We start from the raw sequence: 24,899 nt of genomic DNA on the forward strand, positions 1-24,899 counted from the left end.
TATATGTGTGTGTGTATATGTGTGTGTGTATATGTGTGTGTGTATATATGTGTGTGTGTATATGTGTGTGTGTATATATGTGTGTGTGTGTATATATGTGTGTGTGTATATGTGTGTGTGTATATATATATATATATATTTATATATATCTCCTAGGACATATATTTATATCCTTTAACATATATATCCTTTACAGGATATATATTTGTATCCTATACTAGGAGACAGATATAGATATAGATATATACACCGTAACACACAACTCTATTAAAAAGTGGGCAAAAGATATAACAGGTACTTTGCAAAAGAAGATATACAGGCAGCCAATGAACACGAAAAAATGCTCAACATCACTAATCATCAGAGAAATGCAAATAAAAACCACAATGAGATACCTTCTCACACCAGTCAATGGCTTTTATTAGAAAGCCAAAAATAATTAGATGTTGACAGGGCTGTGATGAAATGAACACTTACATACTGTTGGTGGGAATGTAAGTTAGTTCAGCTCCTGTGGAAAGGAGTTTGGAGATTTCTTTCTCAAAGAACCAGAAACAGAACTACCAAGTGGCTGGGCACAGTGGCTCACACCTGTAATCCCAGTACTTTGGGAGGCTGAGGCAGGTGGATCACGAGGTCAAGAGATCAAGACCATCTTGGTCAACATGGTGAAACCCCATATCTACTAAAAATATAAAAATTAACTGGGCATGATGGCGTGTGCCTTGTAGTCCCGGCTACTCAGGAGGCTGAGGCACCAGAATCACTTGAACCCGGGAGGAAGGGGTTGAAATGAGCTGAGATTGCGCCACTGCACTCCAGCCTGGCAACAGAGGGAGACTCCATCTCAAAAAAAAAAAAAAAAAGAATTTCCCTTCAACTCAGCAATCCCATTACCACGTACACATCCAAAGGAAGATACCTTGTAATGCCGAAAGGACGCCTGCACCCGTGTGCCCACTGCAGCGCTATTCACAACAGCAAACACATACGGGCAACCCGAGGGCCCGCCAACGAGCAAGTGGATTTTTTTTTTTTTTGAGATGGAGTCTCACTCTTGTTGCCAGGCTGGAATGCAATGGCACAATCTTGGCTCAATGCAACCTCCACCTCCCTGGGTTCTGTAAGGTCTTTTAGGCTGACTGACAGTGCTATGGACGCCATGTTACCCTCTGTGACCTGCACGGACACCCCAGATGAGTTCCTGGAAAATCTAAAGCAATACGAACACCATGAAAAGAGGAAAAAATGATCAACCCCTGTGGCGTCCACTTAACTTTGAGACATTCTCTATTGTTCCTTATTCTGGCCCTAATTGATAAGGCTATTGGACTTTGTAACCGACCTGAGACAACCCTAGGACCCTACTCTACACCCTACGATCCCCTCCCAGCCTGCAAAAAATCACCCTAAACTGTAACTTTCCACTGCCCACCCAAACCCATAAAACCAACCTCTATCCCTCCGCCTTTGCTGATGCCCTTTTTGGCCTCAGCCCACCTGCACCCAGGTGAATAAACAGCCATGTTGCTCACATAAATCCAGTTTGGGGGGTCTTTTCATTCAGCACACACATTTTAACAGGTTCAAGCAATTCTTCTACCTCAGTCTCCTGAGTAGCTGGGATTACAGGTATGTGCTACCATGCTGGGCTAATTTTTGCATTTTTAGTAGAGACGGGGTTTCACTATGTTAGCCAGCCTGATCTCAAACTCCTGACCTCAAGTGATCCACCCAGCTCGGCCTGACAAAGTGCTGGGATTACAGGCATGAGCTGCCATGCCCGGCCCCAGATTGGATTTTTTAAATGTGATACACAGGTATCATGGAATACTATGCGGCCATAAAAAAAAGAACAGAATCATGTCTTCTGCAGCACCTCCAGCTGGAGGCCATTATCCTAAAGGAACTAACACAGACATAGAAAACCAGATACCACATGTTCTCATTTATAAGCACAAGCTAAACATCAGGTACATATAGAAATAAAGATGCAGATGGCCAGATGTGGTGGCTCATGCCTGTAATCCCAGCACTTTGGGAGGCCAATGTGGGTGGATCACCTGAGGTCGGGAGTTCGAGACCAGCCTGGCTAACATGGTGAAAACCCATCCCTACCAAAAATACAAAATCAGCCAGGTGTGGTGGCGCATATCTGTCATCCTAGCTACTCGGGAGGCTGAGGCAGGAGAATTGGTTTGAATCTGGGAGGCAGAGGTTGCACTGAGCTGAGATCATGCCACTGCACTCCAGCTGGGCAACAGAGCGAGACTTCGTCTTAAAAAATGAAAAAAAAAAAAAAAAAAAGAAGGAAGGAAGAAAGAAAGATGCAAACAACAGACCCCTGAAGAATACCAGGAGGAAGAAGAAAGGGGGACAGGGGTTGAAAAACTACCTACTGGGGCCGGGGATAGTGACTTCATACTTGTAGTCCCGGCACTTTGGGAGTCTGAGGCAGGCGAACTACCTGGGCCGGGAGTTTGAGACCAGCCTGGCCTACGTGGCGAAACCCCATCTCTATTAAAAATACCAAAAATTAGCTGGGTATGGTGGTGGGTGCCTGTAATCCCAGATACTTGAGAGGCTGAGGCAGGAGAATCACTTGAACCCAGGGGGCGGAGGCTGCAGTGAGCCAAGATTACATCACTGTACTGTATCCTGACCCAAAAGGGCAAAACTTTGTCTCAATTGAAAAAAAATAAAAAACAAAAAGCAAATTCTCCTGCCTCAGACTCCTGAGTAACTGGGATTACAGGCATGTGCCACCATGCCCAGCGGCACATGGGTACCTACTGTGTACTACGGGCACCTATTATATATACCTGTTGTGTATTATGCTCATTACCCGGGTGATGGGTTCAATCAAACTTCGAACCTTAGCAACACATGATATACCCCTGTAACAAAATCGCGTATGTACCCCTGAATCTAAAACTGGAAAAAATATACAATTCAGGGACTTTTAGTATATTTGAAGTTGTATAACCATCCCTACAATCTATTTTAGAACATTTTCTTATATTTTTATTATTTAAGATGGGGTCTCACTATGTTGCCCAGGCTGGTCTTGAACTCCTGGGCTCAAGCAATCCTCCCACCTCCACCTCTCAAAGTGCTGGGAATACAGGTGTGAGCCACAGTGCCTGGCCTAACTTTAGAACATTTTTATCACCCCTGTACCACTAAGCAGTCACCCCTCTGTTTTTCCCCAAACTCCCAGCTCCACTTAACCACTCATTTCTATGGATTTGCCTATTATGTATGGACTTTTCATATAAATGGAATAATATGTGATATTTTGCATCTGACTTGTCACTATGATCTCTTCAGTGTTCATCTACATTATAGCAGATGCCAATACTTCATCCCCTTTTATTTTTACTTTTTAAACAGATGGGGTTTCACCATGTTGGCCAGGCTGGTCTTGAACTCCTGACCTCAGGTCATCTGCCCACATCGGCCTCCCAAAGAGCTGGGAATACAGGCGTGAGCCACCATGCCCAGCCCATTCCTTTTTCTTTTTTTTTTTGAGATGGAATTTCATTCTGTCACCCAGGCTGGTGTGCAATAGCATGATCTCAGCTCACTGTAACCTCCGCCTCCCAGGTTCAAGCGATTCTCCTGCCTCAGCCTCCTGGGTAGCTGGGATTATAGGCACCTGCCACCACGACCAGATAGTTTTTGGATTTTTAGTAGAGACGGGATTTCACCATGTTGGCCAGGCTGGTCTTGAACTCCTGACTTGAGGTGATCCGCCTGCTTTGGCTTCCCAAAGTGCTGGGATTACAGGTGTGAGCCACTGCACTCAGCCTCATTCCTTTTTATGGCTGAGTAATATTCCACTATGTGGACAGACCACATTCTGTTCCACCCAATTAAGTACTGATAGACACTTGGGTTGCTCGTGCCTTTTGGCTATTATGAGTAACACTGCTATGAACATTCATGTAAAAGCTTTGGTGTAATTGTGTTTTCATTTCTTTGGGGTCTATATCTTAACCTTCTGAAGAAACACCAAGCTATTTTCCACAGTGGCTGCACCATTTTACTTTGTGGTTAGCAATGTATAAGGCTTCCAATTTCTCCATGTTCTCAACACCACTTCTTATTATCCGTCTCTTTGATTATGACCATCCTAGTGGGTGTGAATGATATCTCACTGCGGTTTTGACATCAATTTAATCTAAAACGCCTTCATCAATCAGCAGAATCACAATTAGACTGCATGCGAATTAGATATATGTGACAGGAAGCTTGCATAATTAGGGCTAAGCCAAGACATCCTTAAGCCAAAATATCCTGAGGCCAGGTTCTAACCCAGAAACAGAAATATTGAATATTGTGCAATGGACTTCAGAGAGCGAGAAGGGATAAAGGAAAGAACATAGACTCTAACTTCTTTAAAAAACAAAAACAAACAAAAAAAACTGCTGGGCACAGCGGCTTACACCTGTAATCCCAGCACTTTGGGAGGATGAGGCAGGCAGATCACCCGAAGTCAGAAGTTCAAGATCAGCCTGGACAACATGGCAAAACCCCATCTCTACTAAAAATACAAAAATTAGCCAGATGTGGTGGCACATGGCTGAAATCCCAGCTATTCAGGAGGCTGAGGCAGGAGAATCGCTTGAATCCAGGAGGCAGAGGTTGCAGTGAGCTGAGATCACATCACTGCACTCCAGCCTGGGCAACAAGAGTGAAACTCCGTCTCAAAAAAATAAAAATAAAAAAAAAAGTTTTATTGATTTATTTTTGAGACTGGGTCTTACTATGTGTTACCCAGGCTGGAATGCAGTGGTACAGTCATAGCTCACTGCAGCCTTGACCTCCTGGGCTTAAGTGATCTTCCTGCCTCAGCCTCCTGAGTAGCTGGGGCTATAGGCGTGTACCACCATCCCTTCCTAAATTTTTTTGTATTTTTGGTAGAGCCAGGCCTTGCCATGTTGCCCAGGCTGGTCTCAAACTCATGGCTCCAAGTGATCCTAATGCCTCAGCCTCACAAAGTGCTGAGACCATGGGTGTGAGCCACCGTGCCTGGTCAACTTTGCTTCCATATTGAATTTTTGTTCAGGGAGACAAAGACAATTCCAGAAGGGGCTGAGGAGGGTCTAAGTGGCTGGGACCTGTCAGAGATGGCACTGAGAGGAAGAATCTGGAGTCTGCAGCCAGGCTGAGAGAAAATCTGCAGCTGTCAAGACAGGAGCCAAAGCCCCCCCCACAGGGCCTGGCTCAGAAGTCAGAGTCCAGGCCAGGTATGGTGGCTCATGCCTGTAATCCCAGCACTTTGGGAGGCCAATACAAGACAACTCCTTGAAGCCAAGAGTTCAAGACCAGCCTGGGAAACAGAGTGAGACGCTGACCCAAAAAAAAAAAAAAAAAAAAAGGAAAGAGGGGGTGTTCAGAGAAGCCTTGAGATGGTCTTGTAACCCCAAAGACTTTGCAATAACCTGAAGGATGACATTTGAAACAAGAAAAGACGCCTTCAGTGCCCAAGTTGTCCGCGTGGTTGTGGTTTCCTGTGAATGGGGGCCCCATAGCAAAGTGAGATCAGTCACAGAACATAAAGGGGAATTATCCCTGTGGAGCACCATCTGCTAGGATTTCAAGGTCCAGCCTACAGTCCTAAGATTGCAGACCAGAGCCCCAGAAGATGAGTAGGAAAAGAGGGAGAATTTCCTGGCCAAGGACCTCCTGGGAAGAAAGTCCAGACCGCTGGTCTTATGAAAGGTGGGAGCATAGCGCCGCCTAGTGGCAGTTAGTGTGAGTGCGCCCAGCTTCTGTAACTGCACACAACCATGTTCATTGGCTACTGATTCCTAGAAGCAGAGCTCCCAGCGGTCAGCCCAAAACTAGGGGCTCATGAAGAACACAGCAGAGCCTCAGAGGTTCAATGGGGCACACTGGAACTGACCGCGCTTTATTGCTCTGACTCGGGGCTGCACGCTCCCAATCCCCAGGAGACAAGACAGGGCCGAAAGGTCTGGGTTTGAATCCTGGCCCCACCACTTACAGGCGTGATGGTTTAAGAATATGTCCACACACTTTTAAAAGCTGAAGTCTCAGCCTACGCAACACAACAAGACCCAGTCCCTACAAAAAAGGGAATGAATGAGCTGGGCGCCAGATCTCAGCATATCACTCTGACTGGTCCTGAACTCCTGGGCTCAGGTGATCCTCCTGCCTCAGCCTCCCAAAGTGCTGGGATTACAGGTATCAGTCACTGGGCCTGGCACCCTCACAGCTCTTGATGTTAGCATCCCTCTAAGTTGTTCTGCAGACTACGTGAACAGATCCAGGTGAAGCACTTGCTTCCTGGCGCATGGCACACGTGAAACTGTCCCCGTAAACGTTCTGAAATTAATCAGGAAAGGAAGTAGGGAAACAAATGACAATAAGCGCAGCTGGCAACACCTTCAGCCTTCCTGACTAGGTCGCCTTGCTTGCTCTGCAACCTCCTTGCTCACAGCTGCTTGATGCCGATTGTCCTGGAATCACACAGACCCTGTTACAAGAACACAGTTCCCCTTCCCTGCTCTGTAGATAACAACTTGAATGTCATGAAACACTGTTTTCCCTTGGAGATATTATTTCAGGTCCTGCACACCGATGAAACCACTGACAGCTGGTCTGAAGGGCCCCCCAAGAGCTGACTCACCAAAGAACGCAGTTTTCACATCCCAATGACTTCATTCCCTTTCCTCGACCAATCAATAACCCCAACTTTCCAGCCCCTCACCCTCCCCAATCCCCTTAAAAGCCCCATTCTGGCCGGGTGCGGTGGCTCACGCCTGTAATCCCAGCACTTTGGGAAGCTGAGGTGGGCAGATAACAAGGTCAAGAGATTGAGACCATCCTGGCCAACATGGTGAAACCCTGTCTCTACTAAAAGTACAAAAATTAGCTAGGCATGGTGGCGTGCACCTGTAGTCTCAGTGGCTTGGGAGGCCGAGACAGGAGAATCACTTGAACCAGGGTGGCAGAGGTTGCAAAGGTGCAGTGAGCAGAGATAGTGCCATTGCATTCCAGCCTGGCAACAGAGCAAGACTCCGTCTCAAAAAACAAAACAAAACAAAACAAAAAACCACCACCATCACCAACAAAACCCATTCCACAGCTCCTTGGGGAGATGGATTTGAGGGCCTCCTCCCATCTCCTATGATCATGAAGCTCTTTCTCTGATGCAAACCCTGCTGTCTAAGTGTAACTGGCCTGTTCCCCCGCCACAGGCATACAAACCTTTTGGTCCTATAACAGATTTGTCCAACAGCCGTTACTATTATTCTTGCTGCTGTCACAGAAAACCCACCTTTGCCAGCACCATCCGAGTCTGAACCATCATCGTCATCTTTTAAGAGCACCTCCAGAGTGCTGGTGTTGTTATCGTATACCACGCAGTACTTCACACACTCCAGGTCCACAGACTCTGGGAGAAGATATTCATTCATTTTCTTAAAAAGACACGAGAGAGGCCTGTTGGTGGGCAGGTTTGGTTGAGCAGAGACTCCTTGCATACCAGCACTGGGGGGAGCTAAGGCTGCACTCTCTCGCCTGACTACAGACACAGGTACAGAAGCACTGAGACAGTGGATGGAAAGTCTGTTAAATCCCTCCGCAACTATGTCCCCTTCTGATAAAAGCTGACCACAGCTGACTGGACCAGAGAGAAGTACCTGACCAAAGAACGGCTGGTCTGCTGACTGGTCCACAGCCTGTTAGGTACCCTGGTGTCAGAGAAACTGTGGTCAATTGAATTGTGACATCCTTTCTCATAGTGAGAGTGTCTGGCATGGGAAACTGAATCTAGAAGCACCAGACTGGATGTGGGGGTTTGTGCCTGTAATCCCAGCACTTTGGGAGGTCAAGGCAGGAGGACTGCTTGAGGCCAGGAGTTCGAGACCAGCCTGGGCAACACAGCAAGACCCCTGTCTCTATGAAAAAAAAAAAAAAAATACAAAAATCAGCCAGGCATGGTGGCATGTTCCTACAGTCCCAGCTACTCAGGAGGCTGAGGTGGGAGGATCACTTGAGCCCAGGAGATAGAGGCTGCAGTGAGCTGTGATTGTGTCACTGCACTCCAGCCGGGGTGACAGAACAAGACCCTGTCCCAAAACAACAACAACAACAAAAAAAAAAAACAAAAGAAAACACCCAAAAAGAAGGCAGTAAGTAGACAGTGTGTAGAGCAGAAGTCATGAGTGAGCAGAAGGAATGAGATGAAGTGGAAGATCAAACATGGCTGGTCATGGTGGCTCATGACTATACTTCCAGCTGCCTAGGAGGCTGAGGTGGAAGGATGGCTTGAACCCTGGAGCTCACTGCAACGCTGCAGTGAGCTATGATGACTCAAGCCTGGGTGACAGAGTAAGACTCTGTCTCAAAAAAAAAAAAAAAAAAAAAAACAAAAAAACAAAACCAGACACTATGGATGACAAGATGTACTACCAATTTGATCAGGAGTGCGCACAAAAGAGGGACTTACTGGCAGATAACACTCCAGGCAAGGCAAAGATGCGGCCGGTTTCCAAACCTAAACAAGCTGACTTTAGGACCCAGAGACCCTAAAAAGCCAGATCTCCTTTGAGCTCCCCTCTCCCCTTCCCCGTGCACACTGACTTCCCCTTCTCAGAGGATTTCCTCCAGAGGCTTGAGCCACACACCCTGGCAATGCTCAGACTCCCGTCTTCCCAGTTCCACCACCAGGCTGGACAGAGAAACCCTTCTCTAATTCCAATTCTGATTGGCTCAGCTTTCATCCCAGACCCATGACCAATCACTGCGGCCAGGGTCCTGGCTAGGATTTTATGTTACTTTAGAGACAGGGTCTCACTGTGTTGCCCAGGCTGGACTGCAGTGGTGCAGTCATAGCTCATTGCAGCCTTGAACTCCTGGGCTCAAATGATCCTCCCACTTCAGCCTCCTGAGTGGCTGGGACCACGGGCACACACCACCACGCCTGGCTAATTTATATCTCTCTCTATATATATATTTGAAGATACAAAAAAGCCAGGTGTGGAGTACAGTAGCACCTGTAGTTCCAGCTACTCGGGAGGCTGAGGTGAGCAGATCGCTTGAGCCTTGGAGGTGGAGGCTGCAGTGAGCTATGATTGTACCACTGTACTCCAGCCTGGGTGACAGAGCAAGGCCTGTCTCAAAACAGTAACAACAAGGCCAGGTGCAGTGGCTCATGCCTGTAATCCTAGCACTTTGGAAGGTCAAGGCAGGCAGATTACCTGAGGCCAGGAGTTTGAGATCAGCCTGGCCAATAGGGTAAAACCCCATCTCTACTAAAAATACAAAAATTAGCCGAGTGTGGTGGTGCATGCCTGTAGTCCCGGCTACTCAGGAGGCTGAGGCTGAGGCAGGAGAATGGCTTGACCCTAGGAGGTAGAGGTTGCAGTGAGCCGAGATCACATCACTGCACTCGAGCCTGGGTGACAGGATGAAGCTCTTTTTCAAAACGACAACAACAACAAACACTCAAAAAGAAGGCAGTAAACGAATGCCTTCTGGGGTCCCACTGTGTTGTCCAGGCTGGTCTTGAACTCTTGGGCTCAAGTGGTCTCAGACCACCTCAGCCTCCAAAAGTGTTGGGATTATAGGCACAAGCCACTGCGCCTCGCCAGGATGTTATTTTAGAAAATGCCACTAGAAATCCACGGTTTGGGCAGAGAGGGGAGAAGTTGCCCCCAAAAAGGGGGAGATATTGGGCAGAAAAAAGATGTTCACCACACCCACTTTTTGGGAAAGACACTACCATATTAAAAATACAAATCAGGCCAGGCCTATGCTTAGGCCTGTCATCCCAGCACTTTGGGAGGCTGAGGAGGGAGGATCGCTTGAACCCGGGAGTTCAAGGCCAGCCTGGGCAACATAGCGAGACGCCATCTCTACAAGAAATACAAGTTAGCTGAGTATGGTGGTGCACATCTATGGTCCCAGCTACTGGGAAGGCTGAGGTGGGAGGATTGCTTGATCCTAGGAGTTGAAAGCTGCAGTGAGCAGTGATGGCGCCACTGCACTCCAGCCTGGGTGACAGAGTGAGACCCTGTCTCAAAACAAAACAAACAAACAAATAAACAGGCTGGGTGAGGTAGCTCACGCCTGTAATCCTAGCACTTTGGGAGGCCAAGGCAGGCAGATTGCCTGAGCTCAGGCGTTCAAGACCAGCCTGGGCAACACGGTAAAACCCCATCTCTACTAAAATACCAAAAAAAAAAAAAATAGCCGGGTGTGGTGGCACACACCTATAGTCCCAGCTACTCAGAAGGCTGAGGCGAGAGAATTGCTTGAACCCAGGAGGCAGTGGTTGCATTGAGCCGAGATTGCGCCACTGCCCTCCAGCCTGGGTAAGAGAGCAGCATTCAGTACAAATCAACGGCAGGACATATCCTGCTTTCAAAAAATGTTACAGTATGGGATACACAGGCATCACAGAAGTGAGGAAACGTGGTAGCACAGCGCTGCTGAGGCGTCAGTGAGCGTGGATGTGTACTGCGGATGAGGCTGGAGAGAGATGTGGTCAGATGCAAGAGGGCTGAGAACACAGAGCTGGGAGCCTTTCTGTCCTGCTGGGGCTGGGGATGCCCTGAAGGCCTCAATCTGCAAACTGGGACTTTAGGGAGGGAAGGTGAGAGCTATCAGCCTAAATGAGAGGCGCTGAGGGGCAGAGGCAGAGAGAATGTCTCTTTCCCAGAGCAGGAGGTACCGCCAGAATCAATGAAATGCACAGACTTGAGCTCAGTGGGAACAGAGGCCCATACACCAAGAGGGGCTCTGAATAGGTTGAAGAAAGACGCCTTTAATGGGGATTAACAGTGAGATGGTGGGCCAGGTGCGGTGGCTCACACCTGTAATCCCAGCACTTTGGGAGGCTGAGGCAGGCGGATCACTTGAGATCAGGAGCTCAAGACCAGCCTGGCCAACAGGGCAAAACTCCATCTCTACTAAAAATACAATAATTAGTTGGGCATGGTGGCAGGTGCCTGCAACCCCAGCTACTTGGCAGACTGAGGCAGGAGAATTGCTTGAACCTGGGAGATGGAGGTTGCAGTGAGCCGAGATCGCACCACTGCACTCCAGCCTGGGCAGGTAGAACAAGAATCTGTCTCAAAAAAAATAAAAGATCTCAAAAAAAAAAAAAAAAAAAAAATCCTGGAATATACCCTGGCCATGAGTTATGTGTAGAAAAAGGAGTAGAGATGGGGTGCATAAGAGTACAGTGGGAATGGGGAGTAAAGGAGAATTTTTGAAGACAAAATTTTATTTTATTATTTTTGAGACAGGGTCTTGCCCTGTCACCCAGGCTGGAGTGCAGTGGTGCAATCAACCTCTTGGGCTCAAGTTATCCTCCCACCTCGGCCTCCTAAGTAGCCAGTACTACAGATGTGCACCACCACACTGAGCTAATGTTTCAATTTTTTGTAGAGGCAGGAGTCTTGTTATGTTGCCCAGGCTGGCTTTGAACTCCCCGACTCAAGCAATTCTCCCGTCTTGGCCTCCCAAAGTGCTAGGATTAGAGGTGCAAGCCACCATGCCCAGCCCAAAATTTCAGAAGTAAACTTGACAGGACTGCTGATTGCACATGCATACATCATTGCAGCTGTAAGTTCCAGTGAAATCTCTGGCAGGTAAGTACCCTGACAGATATGGAGATCAAGAACAGACCAACAGTTATCTTCAGGTGGCAGAAGAAAATGCAGGTGAACCGGCCAGGCACTGGGGCTCACACCTGTAATCCCAGCACTTTGGGAGGCAACAGGCAGATGGAACACAAAGTCAGGAGTTTGAGACCAGCCTGGCCAACATGGTGAAACCCTGTCTCTATTAAAAATACAAAAAATTAGCTGGGTGTGGAGGTGCATGACTGTAATCCCACCTACTCAGGAGGTGAGGCAGGAGAAGTACTTGAACCCGGGAGGTGGAGATTGCAGTGAGCCAAGATCACGCTAGTGTACTCCAGCCTGGGGGACAGGGCGAGACTCTGTCTCAAAAAAAAAAAAAAAAAGAAAAAAGAAAAAAAGAAAAAAAGAAAATGAAGGTGAACCAAAGAGATAGAAAATAACAGAGAAGTCAAAGGGAACCTCCAAGTGAAGGGCAGAGAATGTGATCAGGACTGAGGAGGACAGAGACGGATCCTGGGTGACGGCAGCCACGCTTCGCCATGACTTGAGGAAGAAGACACCCTGGAGGTGTGGGGAGAAGTTCTCACTGTAGTAGGGGACACGGTGACCGCAGGGCTCTGTCCACTTCTCAGGAGGGGGAAGGGAAGATGGGATAGGATGGGAAGGAAAAAAGGGAAGGGTTTTCATCTTTGGATTATAGCCTATTATCTCTGGGGTTTATTGTGTGTTTGGTGACTAGAACAGAAGGTCTGTGACAGCCTGGGCAACATAGTAAGATCCTGTTTCAAAAAAAAAAAAAAAAAAAATTGCTTAATGGCAGAAGTCTGTAGTCCCAGCTACTCAGGAGGCTGAGGTGGGAGGATGGCTTGAACCCAGGAGTTCAAGCCATGATTGTGCCACTGCACCCCTGCCCGGGTGACAGAGCAAGACCTTTCCCTGAAAATTACTTTAAAAAATAAAACTCCAAAAATAAATATAAAAACAGAAAAAATAACTAAAAAGAAAAAAAGAGAGAAAGCTCCATGAGGGCAGGGACAATGAGCTCAGGCTGTTGTATTCTATTGTATCCCCAAGGTCTGGAATAGTACCTGGCACATCAAGGAATTAAATCAATATCTGGCCAGGCTTGGAGGCTCACACATGTGATGCCAGCACTTTGGGAGGCCAGGGTGGGAGGACAGCTAGAGCCAGGAGTACAAGAGCAGCCTGGACAACACAGTGCAACCCCATTTCTACAAAAAATCCAAAAATTAGCCAGGCATGGTAGCAGCCCCTTGTAGTCTCAGCTACTCTGGAGGCTGAGCAGGATAGGATCGCTTGGGCCCAGGAGGTTTTTTGAGACCAAGTCTCACTCTGTCACTCAGGCTCAAGTACAATGGTGTGATCTCAGCTCACTGCAACCTCCGCCTCCTGAGTAGCTCCCGAGAAATCAAGTGATTTCTCCTGCCTCAGCCTCCCGAGTAGCTGGGATTACAGGCGTGAGCCACCACACCCAGCTAATTTTTGTATTTTTAGTAGAGACGGGGTTTCACCACGCTGGCCAGGTTGGTCTCAAACTCCTGACCTCAGGTGATCCACCCACCTTGGCCTCCCAAAGTATTGGGATTACAGATGTGAGCCACTGTGTCCGGCCAAGCCCAGGAGTTAAAGGCTGCAGTGAGCTATGATCGTGCCACTGCACTCTAGCCTGGGTGACAGAGCAAGACACTTGTCTCAAAAAAAAAAAAAAAAAATCAATATTTGTCTAATGAAGTGTTGATAAATATCGGGGGATGGGAGGATACCTGAGAAAATGTGTGAGAGTGAGAGGTGTGGAAGACCACCACGGTGGACGCAGAGAAATCAGTCCAGCCTCTGCTGCCCGCTGGATTGAGGGTAAAACCTCCCCTTATTCCCCACCTGGCTGCAGGGTAGCCAGCCTGCCTCTGCCCATGTACCTTCTTCACATGAAGGGCTGTAATCACGTGGCTCTCGTCATATTCACGTTTGGAACGGACATCTGGAAAGGAAAAGTGTTTAAGTAAGAACTGAATTTGCAAAGGAACATATGACCATAACTACTTAGAGGACTTCCATCATCATCGACATCTATTTGTTGGGCAGCTAAGGGATAGTCATTGTTGGTTTAAAACTTGAGATGCAGGGCTGCGCGATGGCTCACCCTCGTAATCCCAACACTTTGGGAGGCTGAGGCAGGCGCATCACTTGAGGCCAGGAGGCCTAGTCAACATGGCAAAACCCCATCTCTACTAAAAATACAAAAATTAGCTGGGCGTGGTGGCGCATGCCTGTAATCCCAACTACTCAGGAGGTTGAAGAAAGAGGATCACTTAAACCTGGCAAGTGGAGGTTGAGGAGAGCCAACATCATGCCGTTGCACTCCAGCCTGGGCAACAGAGCAAGACTCTGTCTCAAATAAATAAAGAAATGGAGGAAGCAAGGGAGGGAGGAAGAGAGGGGAAGAAAGAAATCAAATTTGAAGTGAGCTCACACTAAATCCCCATCCAGGCTGGAGTACAGTGGCATGATCTCAGCTCACTGCAACCTCTGCCTCCCAGGTTCAAGCGATTTTCCTGCCTTGGTCTCCCAAGACGCTGGGATTACAGGTATAAGCCACCGCACCTGGCCTCTCAACAGCTTTCTAAAGCAGCAATCCCCAGCCTCTTTAAAAGCACCAGGGACCAGTTCGTGGAAGACAATTTTTCCACAGAACAGGACAGTGGGGTTGGGGATGAACTGGGGATAACTCCAGCGCATTACATTTTTTGCGTATTTTATTTCTATTGTTATGACATTGTAATATATATTGAAATAATTCTATAACTCATTACCACGTAGAATCAATGGGATCCCTGAGCTTGTTTTCCTGCAACTAGACAGTCCCATCTGAGGGTGATGGGAGACAGTGACAGATCATCAGGCATTAGATTCTCATAAGGAGCATTCCACCTACATCCCTGGCATCTGCAGTTCACAGTAGGGTTCACACTCCTATGAGAATCTAATGCTGCAGCTGATCTGACAGGAGGCGGAGCTCAGGCAGGAATGTGAACAATGGGGAGTGGCTGTAACTACAGGTGAAGCTTCACTGGCTTCCCTGCTGCTCACCTTCTGCTGTTCAGCCTGGCTCCTAATAGGCCACAGACTGGTATTGGGGGCTGGGGACCCCTGGTTTTTTTTCTTGAGACAGGGTCTCACTCTGTTGCCCAGGCTGGGAATGCAGTGGTGCGATCTTGGTTCACTCCAACCTCCATTTCCCGGGTTCAAGCAATTCTCCCACCTCAGCCTCCCGAGTGTGGATAACCCCCCACATGGGCACCGAGGAAGGAGCGTGTGCAAACCCCAGGCACAATTAGTGCCCGAAGAATATCTTAAAGTGTTATTACTCAGTTATTTCCTTCATATAATCCTTTATATATAATCATAGTATTAGTGCCTGAAGTATAACTTACTGCTTACATATACCTAGCTTGTATAATCACACTTAGTACTTATATCTAGCGTACTTAGTTCTATATAATCTTTCTATATAATTTTATAGGTGTTGTATTGGGAGCTGTACCGACACATTTAGTGCTGATTTATAGAATCCTTCTATATAACCATATAGTAGTTTATAGTAAGAGGAATGCCTAGAGCAGTCACAGAACAGAAGCAGTACATAGGAAAACAGCCAGACCAGGACAAGAACCAAAGACCCAGGCGGTGGCGTCCCTGCCTGAAAGGGCATACGCTGTATGGCAGGCTTGGAGCAAGAGCCTCTCTTCCCGATAAAGGAGTTGTAGTGCCTTGCATCCAGTTCCTGTGGAAAGTAGGCCTCAGGCCTGAGATGCTGGAAATAGCCGAGGGAGAAGAACCCCTCTGGTGTGACCAGTCACGGCGGCCGTACACCCTGTCAGCCTTTTCAGGCTTCTGCGCTAGCTCAAATCATCCTCCCATAAATATCTTAGAGAAAAGCACAAGTCTGTCAGCCCCCACTGCATTGGCTTACAGTATCCTTCTATTAGAAATCCTTTGAAGTCTCCAGCCCCCAGATAAGAAGTGTTGCGCACGACACCTGTTGCACACAGCCCACCTCCTTCTCTTGGTGACCTAATGGGGGTGGATCCCTTTTTTCTACACGGCCCCCTACTGTGCACGGCACACCTCTCTACCCAGGTGACATAATGGGGTGGCCCTCTCACCTGCTACTCACATGATTATGTATGTCCTATCATTAAGCCTATAGATGACCTCACTCACGACCCTTCCCCCTGCCTTGTACCCAATAAATACAGATGCTTCTGGACGTTCGGGGCCTCACCTGTCTCTGCACATAGGTGGCGCAGCGCCCCCCTCCCCAACCCCCGAGCCCAGCTGCTTTTTTCCAGTTTTTCTGTGTCCTGTCTCATTTCTTGGATCCTGCGCTTCGGCACAGCTACAGGGGACACCCCACAACCCTGTGGGGCCAATAGCCCTACACCGAGTAGCTGGGATTACAGGTGTGCACAACCATGCCTGGCTAATTTTTTTATACTTTTAGTAGAGATGGGGTTTTGCCCTGTTGGCCCAGCTGGTCTTGAACTCCTGGCCTCAAGTGATTCACCCACCTAGGCCTCCCAAAGTGCCGGCATTACAGGCGTGTGCCCCCTCACCTGGTCCGGGGACCCCTGTTCTAAAGTCATTAATTCCCCCTCCCAAAAGTTTAACTCATCAAAAATAATATTTGAAGGACACTGTGTTCACCAGCCCCCGTTTTTTTCCCCAAGTACTTACCCAATAAACAGAGATAGTTGGGTTCTATTAATCTGGATAGTTTTGTGACCTGGTTCAGGATGTTGTAAAGTTCTGTCGGTTCACACAAAACCAAACGAGGCATCCTACTGGGAAGAATTAGAATGCACAGTGTAACACACCTCTTTCTATTTTAGATGAGTGATCACAAAGTAATATATTGAATTCAGCTCTTTTTTTTAACATCCTTCAAACAAAGATGACAGTAATCATGTAAGTGATCAGGAATGCTTCAAAACTGTGGAGTGAAATGTGTGCAGAGGAGAATAAAATCTTAAATACAACGCATCTAGCCAGGCATGGTGGCTCATGCCTGTAATCCCAGGACTTTGGGAGGCTGAGGCAGGTGGATCACTTGAGGCCAGGAGTTTGAGACCAGCCTGGCCGACATGACAAGACCCTGTCTCTACTAAAAATACAAAAAAATTTGGCAGGGTGCGGTGGCTCACACCTGTAATCCTAGGACTTTGGAAGGCTAAGGCAGGTGGATCACCGGAGGTCAGGAGTTCAAGACCAGCTGGCCAACATGGTGAAACCCTGTCTCAACTAAAAATACAAAAATTAGCCAGTCATGGTGGTGAGCACTTATAGTCCTAGCTACTCAGGAGGCTGAGGCAGAAAAAAAAAAAAAAAATTAGCCATGCATGGTGGCACACACCTATCACCCCAGCTACTCAGGAGGCTGGGGGAGGAGAATCACTTGAACCCAGGAGGCAGAGGTTACAGCCAAGATCGTGCCACTCCATTCCAGCCTGGGCGACAGAACAAGATTCCAACTCAAAAAAAAAAAAAAGTGTAGTGAAATGTGGACAGAGGAGAATAAAATCTTGAATACAACATATCTGAGCCATATACATATCACATGAGCTGTGAAACAGCTGCCAATTCATTTGTTCATTTAGCAAATAATTACTGAGCACCTACGATGTCCCAGGCATTGGAAATAACTATGGTAAACAAACTTGCCTTCATAGAGGTTACGGTCTAGCATGAAATGCAGACACTTGGGAAAAGAGCTGCAAGAGGTAAGAGCACTATAAAAGATCCTGAGGCCACGCATAGTGACTCATACCTGTATTCTCAGCACTTTTGGGAGGCCTAGGCAGGAGGACAGCTGGATCCCAGGAGTTCAAGACCAAACTGGACCACATAGCAAGGCCCTGTGATAAAAATTAGCTATGCATGGTGGTGTACACCTGCAGTCCCAGCTACTCAGGAGGCCAAGGTGGGGGGATTGCTCAAGCCCAGGAGTTCAAGACCAGCCTGGACAACATGGTGAGACCCATCTCTACAAAAAAATTTTAAAAGCTAGCCAGGTGTGGGTGGCACATGCCTCTGGCCTCAGCAACTCTGGAGGCTGAGGTGGGAGAATCACTTGAGCCTGGGAGGTGAGGTTACAGTAAGCCATGATCATGCCACTGCAATCCAGCCCAGGCAACAGAGTGAGACTCTGTCTTAGGGGAAAAAAAAATAATAATAAAAGGATCAGCTGGGCGTGGTGGCTCACACCTGTAATCCCAGCACTTTAGGAGGCCAAGGTGGGCGGATCACCCAAGGTCAAGAGTTCAAGACCAGCCTGTCCAACATGGTGAAACGAATCTCTACTAAAAATACAAACATTAGCTGGGCATGGTCACATGTACCTGTAAAACCAGCTATTTGGGAGGCTGAGGCAGGAGAATTGCTTGAACCCAGGAGGCAGAGGTTGCAGTAGGCCAAGATTGCACCACTGCACTCCATCCTGGGTGACAGAGCAACTCCACCTCCAAAAAAAAAAAAAAAAAAAAGTAGGATCCATTGTCACAGGAGTACCTAAGACGAAGTTCTCACCTAGTTGGAGGAATGGGACAAGGGTTGTTAAGGATGGGACTGCTAAACTGAGACAGGAGGCTGGACAAGAGGAAGAGGGAGAGAGGGTGAAACAGAGGATAAGGACATTCTCCTGGGGGCAGGGGCAAGTGCAGTCCCTGGGAGAGTCCAAAGGAGCCTGGTGTGGCTCCACTGAGAGCTGGATACGACACTGCAGCGGCCAGCACAGGTTGCCTGTGTTAGGGATCCCAACAGTCACTGCTGGCTGGAAAATCGCTGGTGTGTACAGAGCTAGCCTTGAGTTCCAGTTGGCAGAGCTGCTCTTGGAACACTGCCTCCTGGGCCCAGTTGTTTCTGGAAGGGTCAGGCCTGTGTAGCAGCTTCCTGCAGGAAGGCTACTTTTTATTTTTGAGACAGGGTCTTGTGCTATCATCCAGGCTGGAGTACAGTGGTATTGAAGAGGGAAAAGAAAAATTAATAAAACATAATATAAAAATTGATGCAGGAAAGAGCAGCAGAAATTAAATTTTTCTTATACAAGCAAACTTCCCTGAGTCCTTCCCCCTCCTGTGGAATGCATCCTGCCTTGCAAGTTTTTCAAGTTTATAAATTCTTGTATTATTTTCTCTATAGCTGATAACTGTAAGTTTCTGTAACACAACAAAGGTCATAAGAAATGCCTGAGCAGGCTGGACTCCAGCCTTCCAGGTGCTGCAGTGGAGGCCAACAGGTAAGGCCCATGCTGGAATCCTTGAGCTCTACAGACAGCAAGCATCTGTGCTGCATAGCAAAAGTTAAATGTAAGCCTGGGTTACATGCCTTGTCATTGCTTGATAAATTATCTTTGTTCTCACCTGCAAACTTATTTTTGTGCCACTGTATACTTCAGGTATAAAAAGTCAAGCTCTGTCTTTGTGGGGTATGTAGCCATTTTGGATGTGAATCTGAGCTGGGCCGGTGTACTCCTAAAATAAACTCCTTCTGCAACCTCAACGGTCTCTCCAGTCTCTCAAATTCTGCAACATGTCTGGGGACTCATCTGGGACTGGAGATGACAGGCTTGCTACCTCCTTTGCCTGTGAGGCCAGGGCCCCGAGTCGAGGGAGACCCGAGAACCTAGGTGCCAACCGGAGGCTTCTCTCAAGAAGATCAGCTCTCCCAAGTCCTGGTGCCTTCCCTGGGCAGTGCAGAGGAACCGGGAAGAGGCTGTGGAATGACTTTAGGATCAGCGTGCTGTAGGAACCACAGTAAGACATCTGGGGCTTAAAGAAAAGGAAAGTTCTGGAGCTTCAGTCACCTTCTAGGGAAGTGACTAGTAACCCTACCTAGTAGGGCTAGGGGAAGCAAGAGTGGCTACCTGATTCAAGTGAAACTCACCTAACTGGAACTTGATCAGCTTCAGTGATTAATGCAACCCAGTAGGGCTGGGGGAGGAGAGAGCAGCTCACTGATTCGGATGAAACTCACATACCCACCAACACAGAAAAGGAAAGGCAAAAACTGGGAAGGGGAGGTGTGTGAAAGTGTGTGAAAGAGATGGTTCCCAGAGGAACCAACGCGGGGAGTGACGTGAGGGACGCAGGTCCCTTAGGGTGGACTGTGCGCTCTGAGGTAAGCATAGGACCGACCAGATCTAGGGTGATTCCGCGTACGGCCATAGGAGCTGCCCTAGGACTGCAGCTGTCGTGGAGGAATTAAGGCGCTCTCCCTGACTAAGCAGTGCCTGAAACCTGTAGTGGGACCTGATTTGGCCTGTCCAGAACAAAAGGCTGGGTGGTAGCGTGCCGCAAGGGAGGAGATGGGAGGAAAAGCATTGAAACCAACTCCACTGGAGTGCCTGCTGAGTAACTTTAAGAAAGGTTTTGGAGGAGATTACGGGGTTAAACTAACGCCTCAAAGGCTAAGAACTGTGAATTGGAATGGCCCTCTTTCAATGTTGGGTGGCCAGCCGAAGGGACAATAGATTGTGAAGTGGTTGACCGTATGTATTAGGTAGTGACTGGGGTCGGAGGACAATCTGGACACCCTGATCAGTACCCATACATTCACTCCTGGCTAAATGTAATATAATTAAACCCCAAGTGGCTCCAGCCCGATCAGTGTACTGTAAGGCTTTAGTAGCTCTGGCTGAACCCAAGGCAGTAAAGGAAACCACAGTGCCCCTCACCCAGAAAGCAGGAGAGGGGAAGCAGGAAAGACAAGAAAAACCAGTCCTACAAGCCCATCCAGAGGAGAGAGAATGCCCACCCCCTGATGTACCAATATAACCATCTTTGGCTAATCTGAGGCAAGGTGAAAGAAAGGAAAAGCAGCTGGAGAAGCAGGCTGCGCCACCCCTTGGCAAGGAATGGAAATACATACCCACAGAAACCAAGGAAACAGGAAGACACAGTTCTAGTAGACTCCAGCCCGGCCGCACCCAAGCCTTGCAGATGCCCCTCTGGGAGACCAGGTCACTTTACCAGGATTCTGATGGCCAAGTCAGAGGTGGGGAAAGGCAATCTTTACCCCAAGAGCCCTCCACCACTGACCTCCCAAACTGGAAACAACACACCCCCTCCTACACGGAGAAGCCCCAAGCCATTACTGATCTAATGCCGTCTATCTTCTTGACTCACAACCCTACATAGGCAGACTGCCAGGAGCTCCTGTTCACGCTGCCCGTTAACAGAGGAGCGGCACAGAGTAACCCAGGCAATGCTCCAATACCTGGAGGGCAATGCCCCAGCAGGCATGGTTGATGCCCGCCAATATGCCATGGAACATTACCTGATGACAGATCCCCAGTAGGACCCCAGTGAGGCAGAAGGATGACAACACCTGAGAGCATTTAGGGAGGCTCTTCTAAATGGAATCAAGGCCGGAGGGAAGAAGGCCCTGAATATGGGGACGATTTCCGAGGTTGGTGAGAAGGCAGATGAAGGCCCAGGTGAGTTCTGTAAAAGGCTCTATGAGGCATACAGACTCCACACTCCGTTTGATCCAGAGGCAGAAGTCCGTGCATGGTGAACGCAGCCTCTTAGGCTCAGGACGATATTAGAAGAAAGCTCCAGGAACTGGAAGGGTTTAAGGTGTGACTGCCACTCAGCTCATACAAGTGGCTCACAAAGTGCTCATCAACCGGGAGGAAGAGGCAAAAAGGGAGGCTAGGAGGGAAACGGATCAGAGGCTTAAACGAAAGGCCGACCTGCTAGTGGCAGCCCTCATGGAAAGGGGGGCAAATGCCATGAGGGGTCACAGCCATGGTCGAGGACGAGAGAGAGGTTTAACTAGAGAAGACTTTGAGAATCAGCCTAAGCTAGGGAAGGATCAGTGTGCAATATGCAAAAGGAAAGGATACCGGAAGAATGAATGCCCGAAAGGGAGGCAGGCGACATTAATGAGAGACAGAAAAAGACACAGAATTGAGAAGCAAGTTGCTGCACCCTAGATGATCAGGACGCCGACCTCATCCGTCTGGCAGGAGCTGAGAGCTATGAGGACTGAGACAGACCGGGCTCCATTTCTTTAGGCCCCCAGGAGCCTATGGTCAGAACAGAGGTAGGGGGCCAAGAAATAGGCTTCATAATAGACACAGGTGCTGAACACTCAGTAGTAACTCAACCAATTGGAACACTAACTAAATCATGCTACTATAATTGCAGTCACAGGCGTGGCAGAGAAAAGGCCTTTCTACCCATCAAAAAGGTGTGTTATTAGAGGATGGGAAGTCCAGCATGAATCCTTATAACTCCCAAACTGCCCGGTCCCTTTGTTATGGAGAGACCCACTTCAGAAACTACAGGCACAGATCTCCCTTAAACCGCAAAGAAATGTAACTTTAGATCTCACCAAGTCTACGGCCATGGTGCTAGCCCTGACTGTGCCACAGGCTGAGGAATGGAGACTGTGCCCTAAAATGATGCAAGCGCCAAACTGCCCCATAGCCCCAGAGGAAGAAACTACGTTGGCTAGGCTAATAGCGAAATTCCCCGAGGTCTGGGCTGAAACTAACCTGCCTGGGTCAGCAGTAAATCATGCTCCAATTGCAATAGAATTAAAACCAGGTGCCACCCCTGTCTGACTTTTGTCAGTACCCCTTGCCTCATGAAGCCATCAGAGGTATATGTAAACACACAGAATGACTTCAGAACCATGGCATTCTGGTGCCATGCCAGTCACCCTGGAACACTCTGCTCCTACCAGTGCAGAAGCCAACAAAAAAACCTCATATGCCAAGAGTATATGACTACAGGCCAGTACAGGATTTGCGAGCCATCGACGAGGCGACAGTCACTATTCATCCAGTAGAGCCAATCACCTACACTCTAATAACTCTTATTCTGGCAAGTGCAGCCTGGTTTACTGTGCTAGATCTAAAAGATGCCCTTTCTTGCCTCCATCTAGCACCAATAAGCCAACCATTATCTGCCTTCCAATGGGGCAATTTTCAACTCACTTGGGCCAGACTTCTGCAGGGGTTTAAGAACTCTCCCACCATCTGCGGGGGAAGCACTGGCAACAGATCTTAAGGCCTACGCTCCTCCCAACAAAGAGTGTGTCCTATTGCAGCACGTGGATGATCTTCTGCACGTGGATAATCTTCTCTTAGCAGCCCCAACCTGGGAGATTGTTATCAAGGGAAACAAAGACTGTTCCACCTGTTAAGGAAAGTAGGATAAAAGCATCAGGAAAGAAAGCCCAAGTCTGCCTAAGTGCTGGGTACCTAGAATTTAGCATAAGCCAAGGGAAGCAAAGTCTAGGTGTGCCCTGGGTCAAGGCTGTTTGCAGCCTTCCAACCCCAACCTGCAGGCGTCATATTACAGAGCTTTTAGGGCAGCAGGGTTCTGCTGTATCTGGATTCCAAACTTCTCACTTACAGCAAAGCCCTTAAATGAAGCCACAAAATGGGGGAAAAAGAACCTTTCCTTTGGGGAACTGAACAGGGAAAGGCGTTTAAATGAGTTAAGCAAGGCTGAGAACTGAGGCCCCGGCTCCAGGACTAGGAGACATGACCAAGCCTTTCTTCTTATACGTACATGAATGGAAAGGAACGGCCACTGGGGTCTTAACTCAAGTCCTAGGATCTTGGCACTGCCCAGTGGCCTACTTATCTAAACAATTAGTTGTGGTGGCACGAAGATGGCCCCCCTGCCTTAAGGCATTGGCTGCCACAGCCCTGTTGGTGAAGGAAGCAGACAAACTGACCGAACCGTTTAATCTCCCGAGCCACTTGTGCAGCACGTGACTGTACCAGTGCCAATCTCAGTCCTAACCTTAACGGATCAAAGAGGACACCACTGGCTGTCAAATCCGAGGAGGACCCAAGATCAAAGGCTCTTATGCGAGAATTCTCACATAACTCTAGAGACCATAAAGACCCTCAACCCAGCCACCCTGCTTCCCAGAGAACCAGGGGCCCCGCTCCATGACTGCACAGAAACAACAGATCAAGTGTTCTCCAGCCAGAAGGATCTTACGCCCCGTCCAGGACCCAGATGTAGAATACTTCACTGATGGGAGCAGCTCCATAAAGGAAGGAAATATGCGGGCTGAGAATACAGTAGTAACTTTGGACTCTAACAGAAGCCCGATGCTTGCCAACAGGAACATCAGCCCAGAGAGTAGGATTAATAGCTTTAACCAGAGCATTATCACTGGCAAAGGGCAAAAGAGCCAACAGATACACTGACTCCAAATATGCATTTGCCACCCTGCATGTGCATGGGGGTATCTACAAAGAAGGCTCTTAACAGCCCAAGGGACAGACAAAGCATCCAGGAGAAATTCTGCAGCTTTTAGATGCAGTATGAGCACCAAAAGAAGTAGCCGTTATATGTCGTAAGGGCCACCAAAAAGCAGGAACACCGGAAGCTGAAAGAAAGAGAAAAGCAGACAGGGAGGCCAAGCGGTCAGTGTGGGTGGTGCCCCACCATCCCACACAGAGGCCAGGAAGGCTGCCTGTGCCATGACCTTCCTCCCCAAGACACTGTGTTCACCAACTCCCAACTCCAAATGACAAGGCATCATTTGCTTGGGAAGCAGGGAATTATACTAAAGAAGGATGGTGGAAGTTTGTAGATGGGAAATCAGCCATTCCTAAGGTAACAGCCCCCAAATTTGTGAAACAATTCCACCAAGAAACTACCTACTTTCCCCCATTGCTATGTCCTTACTCACTAGCTGAAGAATAGTCTCTGGTCCTCTAGATAAAAACCCAGCCCCAGGGATCTCCTTCTGTAGATCCTTCTTCTCAAAGCGGGGACTCTACCTGGTCAGGCAGGAACTGCCCCTCACCCACTGGTAACATGCTAGAAGGACGAGAGCAGTCCCTGAACCAAATGGCATGATTCTGAGGGCAGACTCATCCCTGTGAACTGAAATTAGGGTACCTCTAGCCTTGGGTAAATTGAGGACTTAGCACGGGTAACCATCCCATTTGGTGCTACTCTGAACCCTGAAGTTTATTTTTTTGAAACAATCTCACTCTGTTCCTCAGGCTGGAGTGCAGTGGCACGATCTCAGCTCATTGTAACCTCCAATCCTGGGTTCAAGTAATTCTCTCACCTCAGCCTCCTGAGTAGCTGGGATTACAGGCATGCGCCACCACACCCGGCTGATTTTCGTATTTTTAGTAGAGACGGGGTTTCACCGTGTTGGCCAGGCTGGCCTCAAACTCCTGACCTCATGTGATCTGCCCACCTTGGCCTCCCAAAG

General features: G+C 48.3%; 1 protein-coding gene across 16 annotated transcripts in view; it reads right to left on the reverse strand.

The window, feature by feature from the left end:
• The window catches only part of STYXL1 (serine/threonine/tyrosine interacting like 1), a 56,313-nt gene that overhangs the window by 21,870 nt on the left and 9,544 nt on the right, over positions 1-24,899 (reverse strand). For 4 of the 16 annotated variants that reach the window (XM_032255012.1, XM_032255025.1, XM_032255015.1 and 1 more), the window contains exons 2-4: positions 16,377-16,480; positions 13,559-13,620; positions 7,307-7,448 (exon numbers count right to left, since the gene is read on the reverse strand). In XM_032255012.1, the coding sequence (XP_032110903.1) occupies positions 7,307-7,448; positions 13,559-13,620; positions 16,377-16,480 (308 nt within the window). Of the gene's footprint in view, positions 1-7,306; positions 7,449-13,558; positions 13,621-16,376; positions 16,484-24,899 lie in introns of those variants that run through there. The other 12 variants (XM_032255011.1, XM_032255010.1, XM_032255014.1 and 9 more) reach the window with 7 other exon arrangements.

This window comes from Sapajus apella, unplaced genomic scaffold, assembly GCF_009761245.1.
Source record: "Sapajus apella isolate SASKATOON/1434 unplaced genomic scaffold, GSC_monkey_1.0 scaffold88, whole genome shotgun sequence".
NCBI lineage: Eukaryota > Metazoa > Chordata > Mammalia > Primates > Cebidae > Sapajus > Sapajus apella.